Here is a 20298-nt window from a genome sequence, read left to right as displayed (position 1 = left end):
GGGGGGGGGGGCAGGGGTATCAACAGAGGTCTGTGAGTTAAATGTTCATGCCGGCAGGTAGGAGGCTACCTAAGCGGGAGATAAGGGATTTGTTGGTCAGGGGAACAGAAAGGAGGTTCTATGGATGACAGTGAAATTCACGGGTGGTATGTTGCCTCCTGGGTGCCAGGGTCAGGGACATATCAGACTGAGTCCACAGTGTTCTTAGTGACAGAGACCTGTCCCTGTTTGCAGCTGCTAAATACATTACATATCATAAAGGCCAGTGTATATTGACCTCAAAATTCTATTCCATTGCCAACAATGGAACTGAATTTTCATACAATAAGTGCAAATTTGTTACTATCAATCAGGTTTCTGAATGGTCTGTGAACACACCCTCCCTATTCCCCTTTTACACTGTTTATTTTTGTAACTTAGTCAATTTTAATGTTTGGCACAGTACTGCTGCCACACAACAACAAATTTCATGATGTATGCCAGTGATAAAAACTTGATTTTGAGTCTATAATTATGTACCTGTATCTGGCACACAAGACAAATTTCATCCTAAAATTGTTGTAATGTTAACTAAAGATTGGTCTGCTCAACTATTATATCAAAAAGCAGCAGTATTTACAATCCAAATAGCTGCCTGGTTTACACAGATGTTTAGAAATCTACTTCTCTACATACTTATCTACATAAAATATTTACTTATTTACCTGGCTGACAGTACTTTGCAAAGCAATTCCAAAATCCAGATCTGGATTTCATGAAAGACAATACTTTGCAAAGCAGTTCTAAACTTTGGAGGTGGATCTCTGGAAAATAGATATGGAAATGTTACATACAAGTAAAAAAGATACATTTCTTAAATATATAGTGGTCTATGACTAATATTCCAGTGAATACTTTAAAGAATACACGTTGATTTTTATCAATTCATATGCATGCTTCTTCCTCAAATACAGGGGAAATTAGAAACTCCTCATCTATCTAGTAGTGGTCAATAAAAACGCAAGGGAAAATGCATTCCAAAGCCAGGTCTATCTATCTTCCTGTCTTGTCGTTCATTCTCCTTGCATTGACTGAGAATGGAAACATGTCTTTATGGGGGTCCATCAACAACAATCATGACCAGAGTAGGGCTAAGTATCTAACTGGAATCCCATTTTATCCCAACACAGCCTGGCTGACACAGCTAGAGACCTTTGATCCGATCCAAGGTATGATCAGGTGCTGTTGGTGGGATTTTACAGCTCGTTACTGAGAATGGGGTAAGTGAAAGCACAGAGCCAAGCTCAAGCTTTCTATGCTGCTGAGCCAGAGTATGTGACTTCCGCAATTCAGAAACTTCTGAGGCAGGAGTTCCCAGCCCTCTTTATGCCAATGAGTCTTACCATTAACCAAGGGGTCTGTAGACCCCAGGTTGGAAACCTCTGCCACAAGGAGATGTTTGCACAATGAAGTATCAGGTCTTCAGACATGCCAGTCAACACTGTGATATCCTGCCCATTTAATGAATGGGTGGATGGGCAACCACACTGGATTCACCAGTCCCAATATCATTCCTCACACTCCAGCCACTAATTTCTTGAAGCTGTCTCATTCTTGCCACTAAAGAGTCAGGCACCCCCCAGGTTTATTCTGAGCCGACTGGAATTCCTCTCAGCTATCACATTTGACATTACATTTGCAGATGGATTGAAATACCATAGCTGGTACTAAAGAGCAAACATATGAATGTCCTTAATTTGAAGGCAAGCCAGCCGGTGTGAGAACAGTACATCAGATCAAGATACAGTCCAGTGCTCTCATATCCGTGCATAATATTTTCCACAGAACAATTAGTAATTGTTGCCTTTCCACATGAAGCAAAGACTTGGAGGTAGGAGGAAACATCACAGCCACCCATACAACCTCCCACTGGCTGCCGATGTCATTCCTTGGAAAGAAAGATATTAGAGAAGTTACAATGGTAAGCTGAGGGGCTCCCACACCGCAGCTGATAATGGTCACTTCGCATAGATTGCTAATACTAAGCTGATCAGGAAATCGGGTGGCTGGGTTGGAAGGTGGACCCGAGTCGCAAGATCAGCCACATTGTTCTAAAATGGTGGGAAGAGCCCAAAGGACTGCTTGGCCTTCCGCTCCTTATGTAGAGCGAACATAAGTCGAAGTACGATCAGATCATTTGGTCCCTTGCTTCTACTCACCAACTAAGAAAGATCTTTTAGTTTGGGGCCAGTTGCTTTGCAGTAACTCCACATTCCTCGATACGCTAACGTAAAAAAGTCTATCACACTGCCTTGAGTAAACCAAGTGACTGAGCTGCCATGATCCTGGTGAGCAAACCTCACCATTGCTGTCAAGAGACGTAGCCATGGTAACACCCTAGGAGTTTGCATGTTCCCCCTGTGAACTGCACGGCCATTGTAAATTGTCCTGTGATTAAGCTGGGGTTAAACAGACGGGTTAGTGGGCAGTGTGACTCTTTGGGCAGAAAGGGCCTGGTTCACTCTATCTCTAAATAAAATAAATAAACTGCAGAGGAAGGTGGTGATATGAACGACCTGATAATCCATTTTAATAATGACAGATGGTTTAATAATTCCCTTTCTTTCCTTCAGATCGTGCCCCAAAAAGTTTGATATTCACCCAAGATCACTGATGGAGTGCAGGTTTAAAGTTTTATCCTCTGAGGGCAGCATGCCCTCAATGCTGCTCTGGAGTGGAAGTCCAGTGACCTCTAACCTCAGATGAGGTGAGACCACTGGAGAATCGAGGCTGAAATGCCTGTCTGCCCCCTTGTAAAGTTGCTCCCAGAAATCCCTCAGGCAAATCCATGTCAGTGAGTTTTCACTCAATTATCAAACGAGGAATGTGGAAGAAGAACCTCTTCATACAACCTAAACAAAATACGGAAAGAAACTCTTCTTACAACCTGTAACCAAAGTATGGTCAGGTATGAGGGGCGATTGATTGTTCTTGGCCTTTACTCACTGCAATTTAGAAGAATGAGGATCTCATTGAAACCTGTTTAATGTTGAAAGGCCTAGACAGAGTGGATGTGGAGAGGATTTCTGCTGTGGTGGAGTAGTCTAGGACCAGAGGGCACAGCCTCAGAATAGAGGGACGTCACTTTGGAACAGAGATGAGGAGGAATTTCTTTAGTCAGAGGGTGGCGAATCTGCAGAATTACTTGTCACAGGCAGCTGTGGAGGCCAGATCATTGAGTGTAATTAAGGCAGAGATTGATAGGTTCTTGATTAGTCAGGGTGTGAAAGGTTATGATAGAAGGCAGGAGAACAGGATTGAGGGGGAAATGGATCAGTCATGATGAAATGGCAGAACAGATTCAAAGGGCCGAATAGCTAAATTCTGCTCCTATGTATTACGGTCTCATAAAATACGAAAGGAAACTCTCCCCACAACCTGACCTCTGTATACAATCTGACCAAACCACGTACGGAAACTTGCCCTACAACCTGACCAAAATTCTTCCCTCAATTAAATCTATATATATATATATTTGTTCCATTGAACCTTGTGGAATCCTTACACCAACGTTCCTCAGCTGCTTCATTGGTGACATAGCTTCTATAACAAAGTCAAACGTGGTTTGTTGAAAATAATAGCACAGTTAATTTGTAATCACAGCAAGACAGACAACATTCAGGCATGAGCAAACAAGTGGCAAATAACATTTCCATCATAGAAGTGTCAAGCAACGGCCATTTTCGACAAGAGAGTCTAACCGTGTATCCTTCACACTCAATGGCATAACTGTGTTGGAATATTCCACACAAACATCTTGGCGAGGTCACAGCTGACCAGCAACTCAACTGGACCAGCCACATAAGTAATTGACTCAATAGAACGAAGCAGATCTGAGTATTTTACAGGAATTGATTCACCACCGCCTGACACTCAAGTCTTTCTACCATCTACAAGGTGGGTGAGGAACCTGATAGAATCTACAACACTGATGGAACGTGAGGAGAGTGGAATTAATGTGGGATTGGGTAGCCTCCAGATTGATATTGTGAACATGGATTTCTCTCATTTCCCTCCTCCCCCTCTTTATCCATTTCTCATTCTGGCTCCCCTTTTACCCTTTCTCTTCTCCTCCCATCCCCATCACCTCCCTCTGGTGCCCCTTCCTCTTTCCCTTTCTCCCACGGTCCACTCTCCTCTCCGTCAGATTCTCTCTTCTTCAGCCCTTTACCCTCTCTACTTATCACCTCCAGGTTTTCTCACTTCATCCCACCCCCCCCCTCCACTGCTCCACTCACCCACCCTCCCCCTCACCTGGCTTCACTTATCACCTGCCAGCTTGTACTCCTTCCCCTCCCCCCCAGCCATCTTATTCCGGATTCTTCCCCAGATGCTGCCTGAGCGCCAGCATTTTGTGTTTGTTCTTCCAGATTTCCAGCATCTACAGCATCCCGTGTTTAGGGCGCTTGATGTTTAGTGGGTGGAAGGATCGAGTTTTACTCCTGGTTCACGTATGAAGACATACTAAGTCACTGTGGCCTCCTTCCAAGGTCTATGTAAACCTCTGGTTCACTCCGGACAGACTGCCAGTCCCTTCAGCTCCAAAAGAGCCTCACACCACAGGGAACTGAAGCAGGCAGATTAAGGTTTCACACCCAGTTCACTGGTCCAGCTCAGCCACTGAGTGCAATTTAATGTTTCAATATGTACATCTACCACAACTGGACAAATAGTCCCTGAAAACAAAGACACTCTTTAAACCATGTTGACATTATTTTTATAGGTTAGTTAAAAACTTGCAATGCCCCCAATTAAAGAAATTGCCCTCCACACAGCAGCATGTGAAACAATCCAAACTGCTGTGCGCTCTGCTGTTCTGTCCAGTTAGGGGGATAAAGTATCAGGTGACCTTTCAACAAATAAGCTCAACCCTCACAACCACACTGGAGCCAAGACTGAGCAAACCTGCAGCAGAATCGAGGTGGTGGGGCCCAGGCCAGAAAGCAAGAAACAAGCCAATGTTTGACCATTTTAAGCACCAGGCCACATTGGAAAGGTCAGGTACAGGCCAAATCAAAGCGGTGGGACCTGGGCCCAAAAACAAGAAACATGCCCATGTTTGACCGATTTAAGCACCAGGCCACATTGGAAAGGTCAGGTACAGACCAAATCAAAGCGTTGGGACCTGGGCCCAAAAACAAGAAACATGCCCATGTTTGACCGATTTAAGCACCGGGGCAGATGGTAAAGGTTAAGTATAGGCCAAATAGAGGTGTTGGAACCTAGGCCTGAAAACGTGTCGAAGGAGCAGGGCCCGGGTCTGAGAGCAAGGGTGAGGAAGGATCCACTGTTTGGCCATTTCAGTGCTGGGCCAGATTTAAAAGGTCATGGTGTCAGGGCCGGAGGTGAGGGACAGTCTGAAGTTCAGCTCACTGCTCATGAGCTTTTCTTGGCTATGTTGAACTGATGCTGTGGCCTGCAACAAATGGGCTCCTGGACATGCTGCAGTGATAACTGGCTTTGTGGCTGTGGACTCACTTTTGCAAACCGCTGTACTGAATGCCATTTGCTTACTATTATTGGCACAATTTTTTTCTGCCCATTGGGTATTTGAGAGTGTTTGTTTTTGAATGGGTTTTATTGGGTTTCTTTGTTTTGTGGCTGCTATAAGGAGACGAATCTTCAGGCTGTATATAGTATACATTGATAATAAATGTACTTTGAACTTTGAAGAAAGGTTAACTTGGACCTCAGCTCTCTTTAAACACTTCTACTAGTTAAATTAAACCTATACTTCTTCAATTCTTTCACAATGACATGCTGCTGGGTTAAGTGACTGATGTAAACTTAGTAAGTGCGAATAACATTCAAACAAGTTGAAGAGATCCAGGGAAACAGGCGGAGGAAGGGTGGGACTGTTGGACCTGATCTGTGGAAGTCAGCATGGATCCAGTAGTAAACAAAATGGCTTCCTTAAATGATCTGATGTTCCATGAACCTGATGCAAGCCTGACCTCCACTGTCATCTGTACGGAGTGTATGTATTCCATCCTTGACCAACGAGCTTCTTCGCTTATCACAAGGGCAGAAGGAATCAAAGGGGAGTTGGTGAGAAATTATGTGAGAGAACAAACTGCAGAACTACAGGGAAATAAGGAGAAGGGAAAAATGGGGCTGAAGGGATGGCATGACCTGATGGGCTGAAGAGCCTCATTCTGTCTTCTTACAAGTGCAGACAATTAAGTGGAAGGGCAGATAATGTTGAGGAAGCAGACAATCTACAGTAGGACCTGGACAGATAAGGAGAATGGGCAAAGATGTGGCTGATAGAATATAATGTTGGAATATATATGGTCACGCACTTGGTTGAAGGAATAAAGATATAGACTATTTGCTAAATGGAGAGAAAATTCAAAAATCAGAGGTGCAAAGGGACAAAAGTGCAAAGTTAGCATTCATTTCGAGAGGACAAGGATGTAATGCTGATGGATTGTAAGGAATTGGTCAGACTGCACTTGGGAGTATGGCAAGCAGCTTTATCTAAAAAGTGATGTACTGGCATGGGAGAGGCTCCAGAGAAGGTTCATGAGAATGAAAGGGTTAACATAAGAGGAACGTTTGATTGTTATGGGTCTGTACTGGTTAGAGTTTAGAAGAATAAGAGGCGATCTCATTGAAACCGATTGAATATTAAAGGCCGAGACAGAGTTGATGAGGAGAGGATGTTTCCTGTAGTGGGTGAGTCTAGGACCGGGGGCACAGCCTCAGAACAGAGGGACATCCATTTAGAACTGAGATGATGAGGAAATACTTTATCCAGAAATCATTGGCTGTGGAGAGCAAGTCATTGACTACATTTAAAGTGGAGGTTGACAGGTTCTTGTCAGTGCATCAAAAGTTACAGGGAGACAGCAGGAGAACGGGGTTAAGAAGTATAATAAATTAGCCATGATGGAATAGCAGAGCAGACTTGATGAACCAAACGGCTTAATTCTGCTCCAATGCCTTATGATCTTAGGTTCAAGGAATACATGTATAAGTTGGATAATTAGATATGCTTACAAGCATCCAATCTTTAACACAAATGTAATCTCCAGGCCATAACACCCAGTAACATTACACAGAAACTGCAGGACAGAATCTGGCCAAGCACTCTACTGTGATGTTTATTCCCACAAGAGCAGAAACCCAGCCTCATGTGACGCTATTGTTCATTGTTTTCCCTTCTTTCAACAATCTAGCCGATCTGCTTTGCAGATCTGATTAGAGAACACAACTGACCCTGTACTATTTCGAAAATCTTAGATCATTTATCTATTATCTGTCCCTCTTTGTTCCACATTCTTTGAATCAAGTGCTGGACCAGTAGTCATAGTTCTGACCCATAGATTCAGAGACGTGGGCTTGAATCTCACCAGACCAACTGGGAAACTTAAACACACATAACTAAGTAAACCTGAAATTAAGGAAAAATAGCACATCAGTAATAACTACAAGTATCAATATCATTATAAAGTCATCAGGAAGAATATACAGGAGCCTCAGGATTCACACCTGCAAGTTCAGAAACAGTTATTACCCCTCAACCATCAGACTCTTGAACCCAACTTCACTTGCCCCGTCATTGAAAAGTTCCCACAACCTACAGACTCGCTATCAAGGATCCCTCATCTCACATTCGCAATGCTCATTGCTTATTTATTTATTATTATTCTTTTTTTTTTGCATTTGCACAGTTTGTCATCTTTTGCACACTGGCTAAACGCCCAAGTTAGAGTGGTCACCATTGACTCTAAAATGGATTTAATGAGTATGCCCACAATAAAATGTGTGCTTTGATAATAAATTTATTTTTAAATTTGAAAACTGCAGCCGGTTCATTAAAGCTATTTGGGAAACGATGTCGATAAGCTTACCCGTTCCACTCTGGTCCACATGCAACTCTAGACGTAATGAAGTGATTACTATTTATTCTTAACTGTAATTAGGAATAAGCAATAAATGTTGCCATTCCAGTGATAATCACATCCAGGGAATATATTGGAATAAATAGAATGACTTTGCGTTTGCCAGAATGCACCAGGGTAGTGTATGTGGTCATATTCAGTCTTAATAATAAACTAAAGTCACAAAGAAAAATACTTCTCACTGTTTCTGACCCCCATCTATTCTAATGATTACAGTTAGCCAATGAGCAAACCCAGAATAATATAAATAATAAGGAATTCACACAAGCTGGCTTAAAACTCACAAAGATTTGATTCTCGACTCGGGTGGCTTGGCATCTATTTCATCTTGTGGGAAGCCGGGAGGGGGAAGGGCGTCTTTAGTTTCTTCATCACTGCTTGGAAACAAAGATTTTAAGATTGGAGCAAAGATTGGAAACAAAAATAATACAAACTGTTATCAGTAAAGTGGCCTTTGCCCTCCCCCACTCAACAAACGGCTCTCACAATGTTCTCTGAAATAAAAAATATAGATAGATTCCAGAAATGTTAACTTTCATGGCCAGCAATAGTATCATTAACCCTCAAGAATAAATAAATGGAATTTCACCCTACTGTCTACTGAGCTGGTACCCATTTGTGCAACTGATAAGTGTCTGGGGTATCTACAGATCACAGAATTTATATTCAACTGTCCTTGAATTAAATGAAGATTAAAAATGTTTAAGTGTGATAATTTTGAAAATAACTGGGTGCCCATGATCTTCTAATTAAAGAAAATCCATGCCTAATCTGGGCCTACTCCCAAAGCTGTTGGTAGTAGAGCACAGGTTTTATTTAATAATCTAGATAGAGAGCAGATTCGCCCTTCCAGCTCTCCAAGCGAGGCGCTGGCCAGCAATCTCCGGCTTAACCCTAGCCTAGTAGGTTAACCCTAGTAATTAACCCTAGTAGGTTAATTGGTCAATATGCAATGACCAATTAACCTACTAACCGATAGGTCTTTGGATTGTGGGAGGAAACTGGAGCACCCAGAGGAAACCCACATGGTCTTGGGAGAATGTACTGACAGGCAGTGATAGGAATGGAACTGTAAAGAGCTGTGTCAACCACTATGTTCTCTCTCACTGGCAGCTGTGCCGTTCGCTGTATGTAACTCCTCATCCTCCGAACATAGAGGCAGTGTTACTGGATACACCTCTCAATGCATTACGAATCACTTGCACGTGGGCAAAAAGTATCCCACAGCACTTCGAAAACAAAAGGAACCCCTGCAGAGATTCTACATTTCATAGCAAAGATTGAAAAGAGCCAAGAATTATTCTTTTAAACAACAAAAGCCATCATTAGTTAGCCAATTAGAAATGGACAATTTTAAAAGCAATTTTACCTTTGCATTAAAAAACTGCAGATGACTAGTAGCTGGATGAACTGAAGCAGCAAAAAGTGCGTGCTTGGTCAGCTCTGCAGTTCTCAGCAAAGCCACTAGGTGGGGCAGTAACTCAGTTCATTAAACAAGGAGCTCAGTTCAGTTCTCAATGCAATGCCAGAGACAAATTGCAACTGTGCCAAATCTAAGACCATAAAACACCTGCTGAACACTCCACAGTGACAATTCAAAATTTAATGGCTTTGCTGAAGAGGTACTTTGGAAACCTCTCAGCATAGCACTACATAAGAGTGAAAGAAATGGATGGATATATTAATTGGAGTTTCATGTTGCTATGAGGTCTCCAACTTCCAATTCATACCATGTTTGGAATTAATAGATTGGCCACCCAACAAAGATAGACACTGCCACTGTGTTCATGGGGGTAAGGGGTTACAGACAGGAAGTGGTACATTCACCAGTAAAAGTAGCAAAGGAAGATCTGTTAGGGAAATTGAAAGTAGAAACAGACCTAATAGTAAGAGCCTATCAGCATGACAAGAGAAGAATACCAAGTACAGCACTTCTTGGTGGACACAAGGCTTGAAATGGTGAAATCGGAGGAAGGGTGAGGTGGGTGCAGATTTCTAGTGCTGTTTTCCTCAAATTAAGTCACTTACCTGCTACACACGCTCTCCGGAATTCCCAACATCTTTGACTTCACCTTTTTCCTTTGCTTCTTAATTGCCGTCTTGATTGCTTCCTTGAAAATTGCCGGGCACTTTCCATCGTTGAAAATCTCTCTGCAAACATCAAAGCACATCATCCAAGCCTCTGTTGCCCAACACCCAAGACAGTGTCCATGTTTCAATTGTTCAAGCAAAGATGGTATCTCGAACTCCAAACCGCATATACAATAACCCTTCCAAGCTAAACCTGATTGCGATCTCAAAGTGCAGTTTAGATTATAAATTCACCTGACCACAGCGGACTGATTCTGCAGTCCATTTTCGGGGCAGGAAATGGAAGGAGGAAGGTGCAGAAATTGAGGCATTCCCCCTATCAGCGAACCATAACTAAATACCATACAGAAAAGCCTCACCTCTGGTAGTATGCCAACTCCTCCTGGACCAGAAACAGGTTTGCTTTTAACTCATTGCGCTCGTGCAGAATCTGCCGCATTTCTTGTTTCGTGAAGCAGGGCCGGTTTGGGTCCTTTACATCAATGATGATTTTGTTGGCCATGTTGATATTTGGTGCACTCGTAGCTTTGCTCACCTGAAAATAAAACAGATAAAGGAACCTTGAGAACGTCATGTCAATTTTGATTAGCTGAGTCAGTGATAGAATCCCTTAATGAGTACTAAGGTGGATAAGTACCCAGGGCCTGCTGGCAAACACCAGAGTTTATTGGGAGAGGCAAGAGAAGAGATTGCTGGGGCTTTGGCCAATATCTTCATGTCCCCTTTAGCTCCAGATGAGGTTCTGGAGAACTGACAAGAGCTAATGTTGCATTATTCAATGGAAATTACAGTGAGACTCACATCAGTAGTAGGGAAGTTAATGGAGAGGATTTCTTGGGATAGGATGTATGAGCATTTGGAAAACCATGGCATAATTAGGGAAAATCAGCATAGCTTTGTGTTGGGTGAGCTGTGTCTTACTGACTCATTGTGATTGTCAAAGCAGTGACAAGGGTGATTGATGAGGGCGGAGCCGTGGATATTATCCACATGGATTTTAGTAAGGCGTTCAACAGGACCCTTATGGGATGCTCATCCGGAAGATAAACCTACACAAGTTCAGCTCCACAGTGAACTGTTTGTTTGGATTCAGAACTTGCTTGCCCACATGGGGGGCAGTGATTGCTGGAACTTATTTTGGCAGGAAGTCTGAGACTAACGATGTTCTACAGGGATCAATACTGGGGCCTCTGATGTCTGTAACGAAAACAGATGAATGGGTTAGTGAGCTTGCAGATGATACAAAGACTGGCAGTGTTGTGAATAGTGTGGAAGACTGCCAAAGGATAGAGCAGGATATAGATTAATTACAGATATGGGCAGAAAATATGGCAGATGGAGTTTAGCCTGGCCAAATGTGAAGTGCTGCACTTTGAGAGATGAAATGCAAATGGAAAAACCCTTTAACGGTGTTGATGTGCAGAGGGGTCTTAGAGTCCAAGTTTCTGACTTCCTAGAAGTAGCCACACAGGTTGATAGGACAGTAAAGGCGGCATATGGCGTACCTACCTTGATTAGTCGAGGCATTGAGTGCAAAAATCAGGACGTTATGTTGCAGTTTCATAAAACTTTAGTTAGGCCACATCTGGAGTCTCACATACAGTTCTAGTCACCCCATCATAGGGAGGGTAGTGAGACTTTGGAGGGGGTGCAGATGAGATTTACCAGGATGCTGTCTGGATTCGAGAGCATGGGCCATAATGAGAGGTTGAACAAACGTGGGTTGCTTTCTCTGCAGTGCTGGAGGCCAAGGGGAGATCTGATGATGATGAGAGCATTGGATGGACATCCAGTAGCTTTTCCCCAAGATCCCTCCACACAAAGTCCTTTAAAGGAGAAGGAGTTGTGTTTGCTTCAGAATGGTTTGACAGCAGCCCAGTCTGGTCAGTTGGAGACGCCTGCTTTGCCCTCTCTGCTAATCATTCCATTTCTTTCAGATTTTCAAAACTTAGTCTCTAATGGAATGCAAATATGAACAGCCAAGTCAGCATGCAATGAGCATCTCGGAACACACTTGACCAGAGGACCACAACCTTGTCACTGGGTGTGGAGGCTTGTGTCCCTCAATGACACAGGCAGCTATGCTGGCTGGAATCAGGACTTTATGCTTTGGCTCTTGGTAGGGTCACCCACACTGAACAGGTCAAAGGGCAGGGGTCAGACTAAGAGTGATCTACAGGTCCTCCGGATTCAGGATACAACCCTGACTGCTATGAAAGCAGCAATGAAGATTCTTTTTACATCCGAGTGTGAGGGTATTCCCGAGTCCCGGGACTTGCCTGCCTGACGGTAGTGAAAACAGAGAGGAAGGTACTGGGATGAAAGAAGCTCTGAACACCAGAGATGGAGCACCTTCATTGCTGCCCTAAATGCCAGACAGTAAGAAAGTCAACCGCACTTGACAAGAAGGTGTCGCGTTGCCTTGATGAAAAACTGCAGAAAGTGCGGTGAACAATGTGTTTGGCTGGGTGTTCCATGACTTCTAACATACAAAATCAGGAAGCTGCATGATGTGGAGAGTGTTTTTGGCTAATGGTGTTCCCACAGATCTCATACTTCCAGGTGAGGGGGATTACAGATTTCAGGCAGGTTGTTTGAGTAACACCGGCGAGTTGCTGTAGCGCATGTCATGGATGGTGCATAGGAAAGCCATTGTTTACTGTTGGGGGGGGGGGGGGGGAGTTAATGTTTAGGAAGACTGACATGGCTCCAGTGAGGAAGACTGCTTGGGTTTGGATGGTGGCGATGTTTTAGGTGTCGGTGCTGCACTCATCTAGGGAGGCCTTGTAGGTGGTGGGCAGGCTTTGTGGGATTGGAGGTACTTGCCAAGGGATACCCAGTTTCACCTGACTGGTCCAGTTAAGTTTCTCATTCAATAATGACTCCTGGAGTGCGTTTCTCAAACATCTTTGATTCTTCTTCCCACAACAAATTAGATTAAATCAACCCCCACCCAGGTCCAAATTGTGAGCTTGTCTTGTTGTTATCAGTTATGTTAAGCCAATGAGCTACTCCAGCTCTTAGTGATCCCACATCACAAATACTTTCATATTGATTCAATCATTGTAGCACAGAGCTACAGGTCTGGGACTTGCTCAAATCTCAGGAATGGGGCATAAATGCATGTCCTTCCAACTCTGGGGTTTGCAAAAATGCAGAAAAATGAAAATAAATACCTTCTGGTCCTTGCCGTTCTCTTTCTTGACCTCAGTCAGGTGGGATTGCAGCCTGTCGATTTCTTTGTCCTTCGCCTGCAACATGACTTCCAGTTCAGCCTTCTTCTCCAGCACCGATTTCAGCTGAGTTTGAACTATGTTCCATTTATGTCGCAAATCATTGTTAACCTTCAGAACTCGATCCAGCTGTTCCTGCAGCTGAAACAAGACAGCACATGCAGGCTGCAACTTGCCGTTTCCAGTATCAAGTCTTCTCAGAAATTTAATGGATTTTTCTTTTAAAAAGCCTTTGTAGGCAGTGTTTGCTAAAGCTCTATTCTCCCCGCCCACTCCACCCTCCTCTCAGCCTCTCCCTGCAATCGTACCCTTCTCTCAGCTTTGCTTTAAAATGGTATTAGCTGTCAATAGGCTCCCATCTCTGGTAGGATTGCTGAGCTATAAGTTTTTCTGCCTCCAAAGTGCTCATTTACCTCCATCCTAGGGACTAAAGGGTTCAGAGAAAGTAAATGTCCTGGGCCACTTGCAACCCTCATTCAGAAGTTTAAGCTTCAATTCCCAGAGGCTGAAGTTCTCTCAAAGCAGACATCCTCCTGTCTCCTCCCACATTCCAAAAAGATGTATGGGTTAGTAGATTGTGCGTGCTATGTTGTCAACAGAGGCGTGGTGACACTTAGGAACTGACCCAAGAACATCACAACATAACACAAAACAGCACGTTTTGCTGTACATGTGACAACAAAAGTAATCTCCTAAAACACTTTTTTAACCAGTACTGCCTTCTGCCTCAGCCACAGATAATCCAGCATCTGAGACTGCGGTCATGCCTGACTCACAGATCTTAATATTAAGATTAATATGCCGACACACTTTCACTCACTTTTTTTTTTAAAGTTCTACTGTGGTAACAAAGTTTCCAGTATACCAGGTCAGATTAAAGGAAGTGCAGAAGCAAGACCAGCTAATTTTGAAAGGAACGTTGAAACTGGGCTTTGGTGAAATCGAACCGAGCAGGGGAACGGGGCTGCAGTGGAGTGGACTGTAGAAGCAATGTCCTGCTGAGGCTACTGGAAGCAAAGAGCAGAGCACAGAGTGGCTAGAAGACACGCGGCTCTTGCGAGTTAACGATATGTGTGGAAAACCAAGTTAAGTGAGATAGATGCCGAACCACCAGAATTTCCAAACAAACGTGTGGGTAGATTATCAGAGTTTTACAGCGTTGTTTTGTCCTTTTCCTGCACAAAAGCATTTCAGGGCATTCGTGGGTAGGTGTCCAAGGAATCTGTTACCCATTCTCTCCAGTAGTTTTTTTTTAAAAAACTAAGTATGTTGGATAGAAAGATGCACAATACACATGTGCTCCTTGGACCGAATCGACTGCTCTGAACTTAAACAAGTGAACCAGACTTGTGCCACTGCACAAGATATGCATACTTCCCATCATCTTTTACAGCACGGTCCAAAGGACAACTGTGGCATTCCAAATATTCCTTCCCCAAGTAAAGGTGGTTTGAGAATTAAACTACATCTTCTTATAGCTGAGCTTCAGAGAGCACAGCTGATCACACACTCACCCTCCATCAGGAAGGACAACATTTAATGTTAATAATTGCACATCGAACATTCCAAACCTACGTCTGCAGAACTGAAGCTTGCAAAGTTACAACACATTTACACTCAGGCATTCATTAATCCACATGCATTTACAGCGCCTTGCAGGTTAAACCAACAATCCTCAATAACTCCGACTTTTCATTCGGTGAGACATCCTGTTGGATGGAAGCCCAACAAGTTTCTCCTGACTGGAGTTAAATAGGCACATCGGTCTCCCAAAGCAGATTACATTCTGAAAACCAGATCAGTGTGGCACAGAAAAAGGCTTCAGCAATTTCCGGCTTCAGAACAGAGGGAAAGATGATCTAGGTCCATCTGGTCACACTAGATTAGAAGTTATACAACAAAATTCTTTCCAGAACCAGCTTTATAATGTGTGAATCGTCATTAGCTGTCCAGAAATTCATCATAGTCTGGTGATACTAAATGCTGGCTTCTGAATTTTGGGAACAGAATACAATGTGCTGACGCAATTCTGTTGAATGCTTGGTGCCAATAGCTGGAGATGGATCTCTAGGCAACAGTTCTGATGAACTGAAACTCCACCCATCCTCTCCAATAAGTTTAAACTAATCGGAGGGCACACTTGGTGGTTAAGGAATTCTCCCCCAGCGCCATGACCTATACCGTGTAGAGGAATTGTGGATTACTTGACACTCTCTGGGCAGTGGAAGGGAATGAGATCAGGGCAGCTAAAGTATTGGACCAGATTTTAAACACAGCTCTTTCCAGGGATTTATGCCTAACATAGTCTATCCCTCTCAGTATTAAACTAGTGGCAGTGTACCAGAAAGAGGCCACATCACAGGATCTCCTAATTTATTTGCATTCTCAGTTTTATGGTCACTTTTTTTAAACTAGTATTCAATCTGCACTTTAACACAGCTGACAAGTCCATCCTTGCTCAAGAGGGCATAACTATAGAAGTGCTTATTGGTTGTCACAAGTTCCAAGACGCGGTGAAAAGCTCGCCTTGCAGGCTGTTTATGCAGATCGCATCATTACACAGTGCACTGAGCTGGAATAAGGTAAAACAATAACAATGCCAAAAAAAGGTGTAAAAACAATCATAAAAGTGCAGTGCAGGTAAACAATAAACTACAAGATCATAATGAGTTAGATTGTGAGGCTAAGAGTCCATTGTGAGGGACAGAAGCGGTCCTTGAGCCTGGTGGTATACTCTTTGAAGCTCTTGTACCTTCTGACCAATGAGCAAGGGTGAGCGGGGTCTTTAATTATGATAACTGCTTTAACCTATTAAATTGTTTAAAGACCAATTGACCTACTAGCCCGTACTCTTTGGAATGTGGGAGGAAATCAGGACACCCAGAGGAAACGCACGTGGTTATAGCAAGAACATAAACTCCTTACAAACGGCGATGGAGTTGAACCTGGATTGTAGGTGCTGAAATGGCATTACACTAACTGCTACTCTACCTGAAACTCTCTGCACTTTCTTTGCAGTCACATGCAGAGCAGTTTCCGTACCAAGCCGCTATCATCCACACTGAATGGTTCTACAGTGCCTCCAACCTTCATTCCAACTGAAACCAAAAGGAATTAATTTCTTTACAATGTGCTGACACACGTCACTACTTAATGATTGACCAGGATTTTGTTTTGATCACCGACAACTCACGTGAGAAAGTCAAGCTGAATTTGACCACATGAACTAATAAAAAAAACTTAAGGACAAATCACGTGCACCAAAGGCAGACTCCAGACATACCACAGCACAGAGAGACTGCAGATGCTGGAAACCTTGAGAAACAAAGTGCTGGATTTGAGAGAACTGCAGACCGTGGAATAAAGGGCAAGAGATGGGGAACCAAAGGGAGGAAGGTGAAGACAGACAGGTTGGAAAGGCAGGGAGTGCAAAGAGAGGGGGAATATGTCCCCCTTTACCCCTTCTCTAGTTAACAAATTTCAGAACATATGCCGGTGATATTAAATCTGATTCGGATTCTTCCCCTGCCCACTCTCACAACCCGCTCTTCACCTTCACTTTCCTCCCTCTGGTTCCTCATCTCTTTCCCTTTATTCTTTGGCCCCTTGTCCTCTTCAGCCCTTTACCTCTCACACCCAGCACCTCCCAACTTGACATCTTCCACTTATCCCCACTCCCCCCCCCCCAAACGGATTCACCGATGACCTGCCAAGTCCTGCTGTTCCCCTTTCCCCTACACAATTTTATTCTGGCTTCTGCCCTACTCCTATCCAGTCCTGGTGAAAGACCTCAGCCTGAAACATTGACTGTTCACTTCCCTTCACGGATGCTGCCCGACCTCAATTCCTCCAGCATTTCGTGGATAGACAGAAATGTGCTTCACAGGTTGGGAAATTTGAACAGATATTTGATTAGCAAAATCACATTATACACAAGAGCAAAGTGGGACATGAAGGTTCAATATTGTCATTTTTTTAAAAAAATGGATAGGTGTATGGACAGGAAAGGAATGGAGGTTTATGGGCTGAGTGCAGGTCAGTGGGACTAAGTGAGAGTAAGCGTTCGGCACAGATTAGAAGGGCCGAGATGGCCTGTTTCCGTGGTATAATTGTTATATGGTTATATGAAGTCATTTTAATTTGTCTTTAATCCATTTTGCTTTATTAAAATAAACATTCAATGATAATCATTATATACAATAAAGTATATAAATATCCTAGTATTACATTGTGGATTTGTGGTCTTTGGGATGTTTACACATTTTAGCCGCTTGGCAACTCAAAATTAAAGTTAGCTCGCTGCCTGGAGAAACAATGTCCCCACAAGCTCATTTACTTTGTGCAAATCAACAACTTTTCATCAGAATACTTTTGCTGAGCTAAAGGGTGGCCAACACTAATATCCATTTGCCAGTCAAACAAAAGTGAAAGAGAAATCTTTAAAATAAATGAGTACTAAAAGGAGGGAGGATGAAAAGTTTGAATGAAGCTACAATAAAATGTCTGGGAACACATTGTAAGAAAATGGATTTAAACAGCGCCAGTCGCATGTGCTTGTGTTCAAAAAGCAGTGATTTGTGTCACTGCTAGTTGGCAAGAAGTAAGAGCAGGGCAATTCAGAAACATTTTGCTTACTGCAGTTTCAAGCATTCAGGCCAGAAGTCAAACGTGGCAGGGATTGAAAATGAAACAATTTCACTACTCCAACAAGTTAAGCACTATGAAGAATTAGAAGGTATCAATCATCTTGAATGTTACAATGAAAATGAATTGGACAATGCAATCATCAGAAGCATTGTATGAAGGCAGTCCATTATCTGCACTAGATGTCTGAACTGATTTTGTTTATTTACACTCAAAGGAATGTGTACACTGGATGAATTACTCCAGTGATAACTATTAGAAACTAAATACATAATATGTTACTTAGTTAAACTTTACTTTATCTTCTTTATACCCTTTTAACTACTTCCACGAAACAGTGGCTAATTGGGGCAACTGCTTAATTAGGCCAAAATGTACTGGCCCAGAATCCACTGCATTTCCAACATTTTCTGGTGTGTGTGCGTGTGCATGTGCGTGTGCGTGTGCGTGTGCGTGTTTTTGCATTACTGCAATTCCCAACCACAATCTGCACACTGCCCCTCTAACACTAAAATACTTGGACCCAATAAAACCTACCACTCCTCTCCAGCACTGTTACTACTGTTTTTTTTTTAAATAGATTTGATTCATTGTTCAGTTATGTTAAAAACAAATTCTAGGTTGTGCAGTACTGATTCTTGAATAGAATCAGAATCAGATTTAATATCACTGACATATGTTTTGAAATTTGTTGTCTTTCTGGCAGCAGTTCGATGCAATACATAATAATGGAGAAAAAATGTGAATTACAATAGAGAGTACGCACACACACAAAATAGTTACATTAAATAAGTAGTACAAAAATAACAAAAGTAGTGAGGTAGTGTTCATGGGTTCAATGTCCATTCAGAAATCAGATGGCAGAGGGGATAAATTTGTTCCTGAATTATCGAGTGTCTCTCTTCAGGCTGCTGTACCTACTTCCTGATGGTAACAGTGAGAAAAGGGCATGTCCGGAGTGATGGGGTCCTCAATGACGGATGCCACCTTTTTGAGGCATTGCTCCTTGAAGAGTCCTGGATACTATGGAGGCTAGTACCCATGATGGAACTGACTTAAGTTTACAAGGCTGTGCAACTTATTTTAATCCCGTGCAAGTGACCCACCCACCCTCATACCAGATGGTAATGCAGCCAATTAAATGCTTTCTACAGTACACTTGCAGTTGTAGTGCGTTCATGGTCTGGGGGGAGGGGGGAGCTGAGCGTTATGTTATTTACACAAGTACACTTGCAGTTGTAGTGCGTTCATGGTCTGGGGGGAGGGGGGAGCTGAGCGTTATGTTATTTACACAAGTACACTTGCAGTTGTAGTGCGTTCACGGTCTGGGGGGAGGGGGGAGCTGAGCATCATGTTATTTACACAAGTACACTTGCAGTTGTAGTGCGTTCATGGTCTGGGGGAGGGGGGAGCTGAGCATCATGTTATTTACACAAGTACACTTGCAGTTGTAGTGCGTTCATGGTCTGGGGGGAGGGGGGAGCTGAGCATCATGTTATTTACACAAGTACACTTGCAGTTGTAGTGCGTTCATGGTCTGGGGGGAGGGGGGAGCTGAGCATTATGTACAATTACGTTCATCATATTAAATCCATCTAATCACATCAACACAAGTTGATCCAATTCAGGTTAATTCAGTAGGATTTTACAAAGCATTCTATGGAATAACAGATTAAAGGTGATTGATAAAAGGATTAATATTAAGAATTTTTTAACTCTGAAGAAAATTCAGAAATCCTTGCTTGAAAGCATGGCAGGAAATGCACAGCATACTTTAAAAAAAAATCTTAGAGGAGCACGTGATAGTGGTGCAGCCTCTACCGTTGCAGAGCAAGAACCAAAATAAAAATTGTTGAAGAGTCTCAGCAAGTCAGGCATGTCTGTGGAAAGAGAAACCGTCAGTCTTTTGGGCCTGACTCCTCTAACATTTTCAGTTCTTGTTTCAGATTTCAAGTATCTACAAACTTTCTGACTTTTATCTTTGGTTGTAGACTGGAGTTGGGAATTGGGAATAGTCTAAAAAAAATAATGAGCTGAATGCCCTCCTTCTATGTCACCTATGATTATTAATACAAGTAAAGGCCTAAGACTTGAATTTTATACCATCCAAACAAAAACAAATCCAATTAGGGAAATTATCCATTCAGTCAGACTGCGTGGGGGTGCTACATTTCATACTTTTCAATATTTATCTTAGTTTCATAGAGATGTCATCAGAGACAAGGGCATTTCTTTCAGCACCACTAGACAAAAGGCCATCCAGAACACTGACAAAACTCATGCAGCCTTAAAAACCAGAAAGTTCAAAGGTAAATTATCTCCACATCTGCCCAGTTCTGGTGCCTTACATAAACTCAACGATTTGAGAAAAGGAACAAAAGAAA

General features: G+C 42.8%; 1 protein-coding gene across 12 annotated transcripts in view; it reads right to left on the bottom strand.

The window, feature by feature from the left end:
- The window catches only part of rilp (Rab interacting lysosomal protein), a 62330-nt gene that overhangs the window by 18723 nt on the left and 23309 nt on the right, over window positions 1–20298 (bottom strand). For 4 of the 12 annotated variants that reach the window (XM_059973257.1, XM_059973255.1, XM_059973258.1 and 1 more), the window contains exons 4-8: window positions 13214–13411; window positions 10397–10572; window positions 9975–10097; window positions 8231–8323; window positions 705–803 (exon numbers count right to left, since the gene is read on the bottom strand). In XM_059973257.1, the coding sequence (XP_059829240.1) occupies window positions 705–803; window positions 8231–8323; window positions 9975–10097; window positions 10397–10572; window positions 13214–13411 (689 nt within the window). The remainder of the gene's footprint in view (window positions 1–704; window positions 804–8230; window positions 8324–9974; window positions 10098–10396; window positions 10573–13213; window positions 13412–20298) is intronic. The other 8 variants (XM_059973262.1, XM_059973260.1, XM_059973263.1 and 5 more) reach the window with 3 other exon arrangements.

The sequence above is a fragment of the Hypanus sabinus genome, chromosome 6, assembly GCF_030144855.1.
Source record: "Hypanus sabinus isolate sHypSab1 chromosome 6, sHypSab1.hap1, whole genome shotgun sequence".
Taxonomy (NCBI): Eukaryota; Metazoa; Chordata; class Chondrichthyes; order Myliobatiformes; family Dasyatidae; genus Hypanus; species Hypanus sabinus.
The sequence above is the reverse complement of the archived record's forward strand: the minus strand, read 5'-3'. Positions and strand labels throughout refer to the sequence as shown.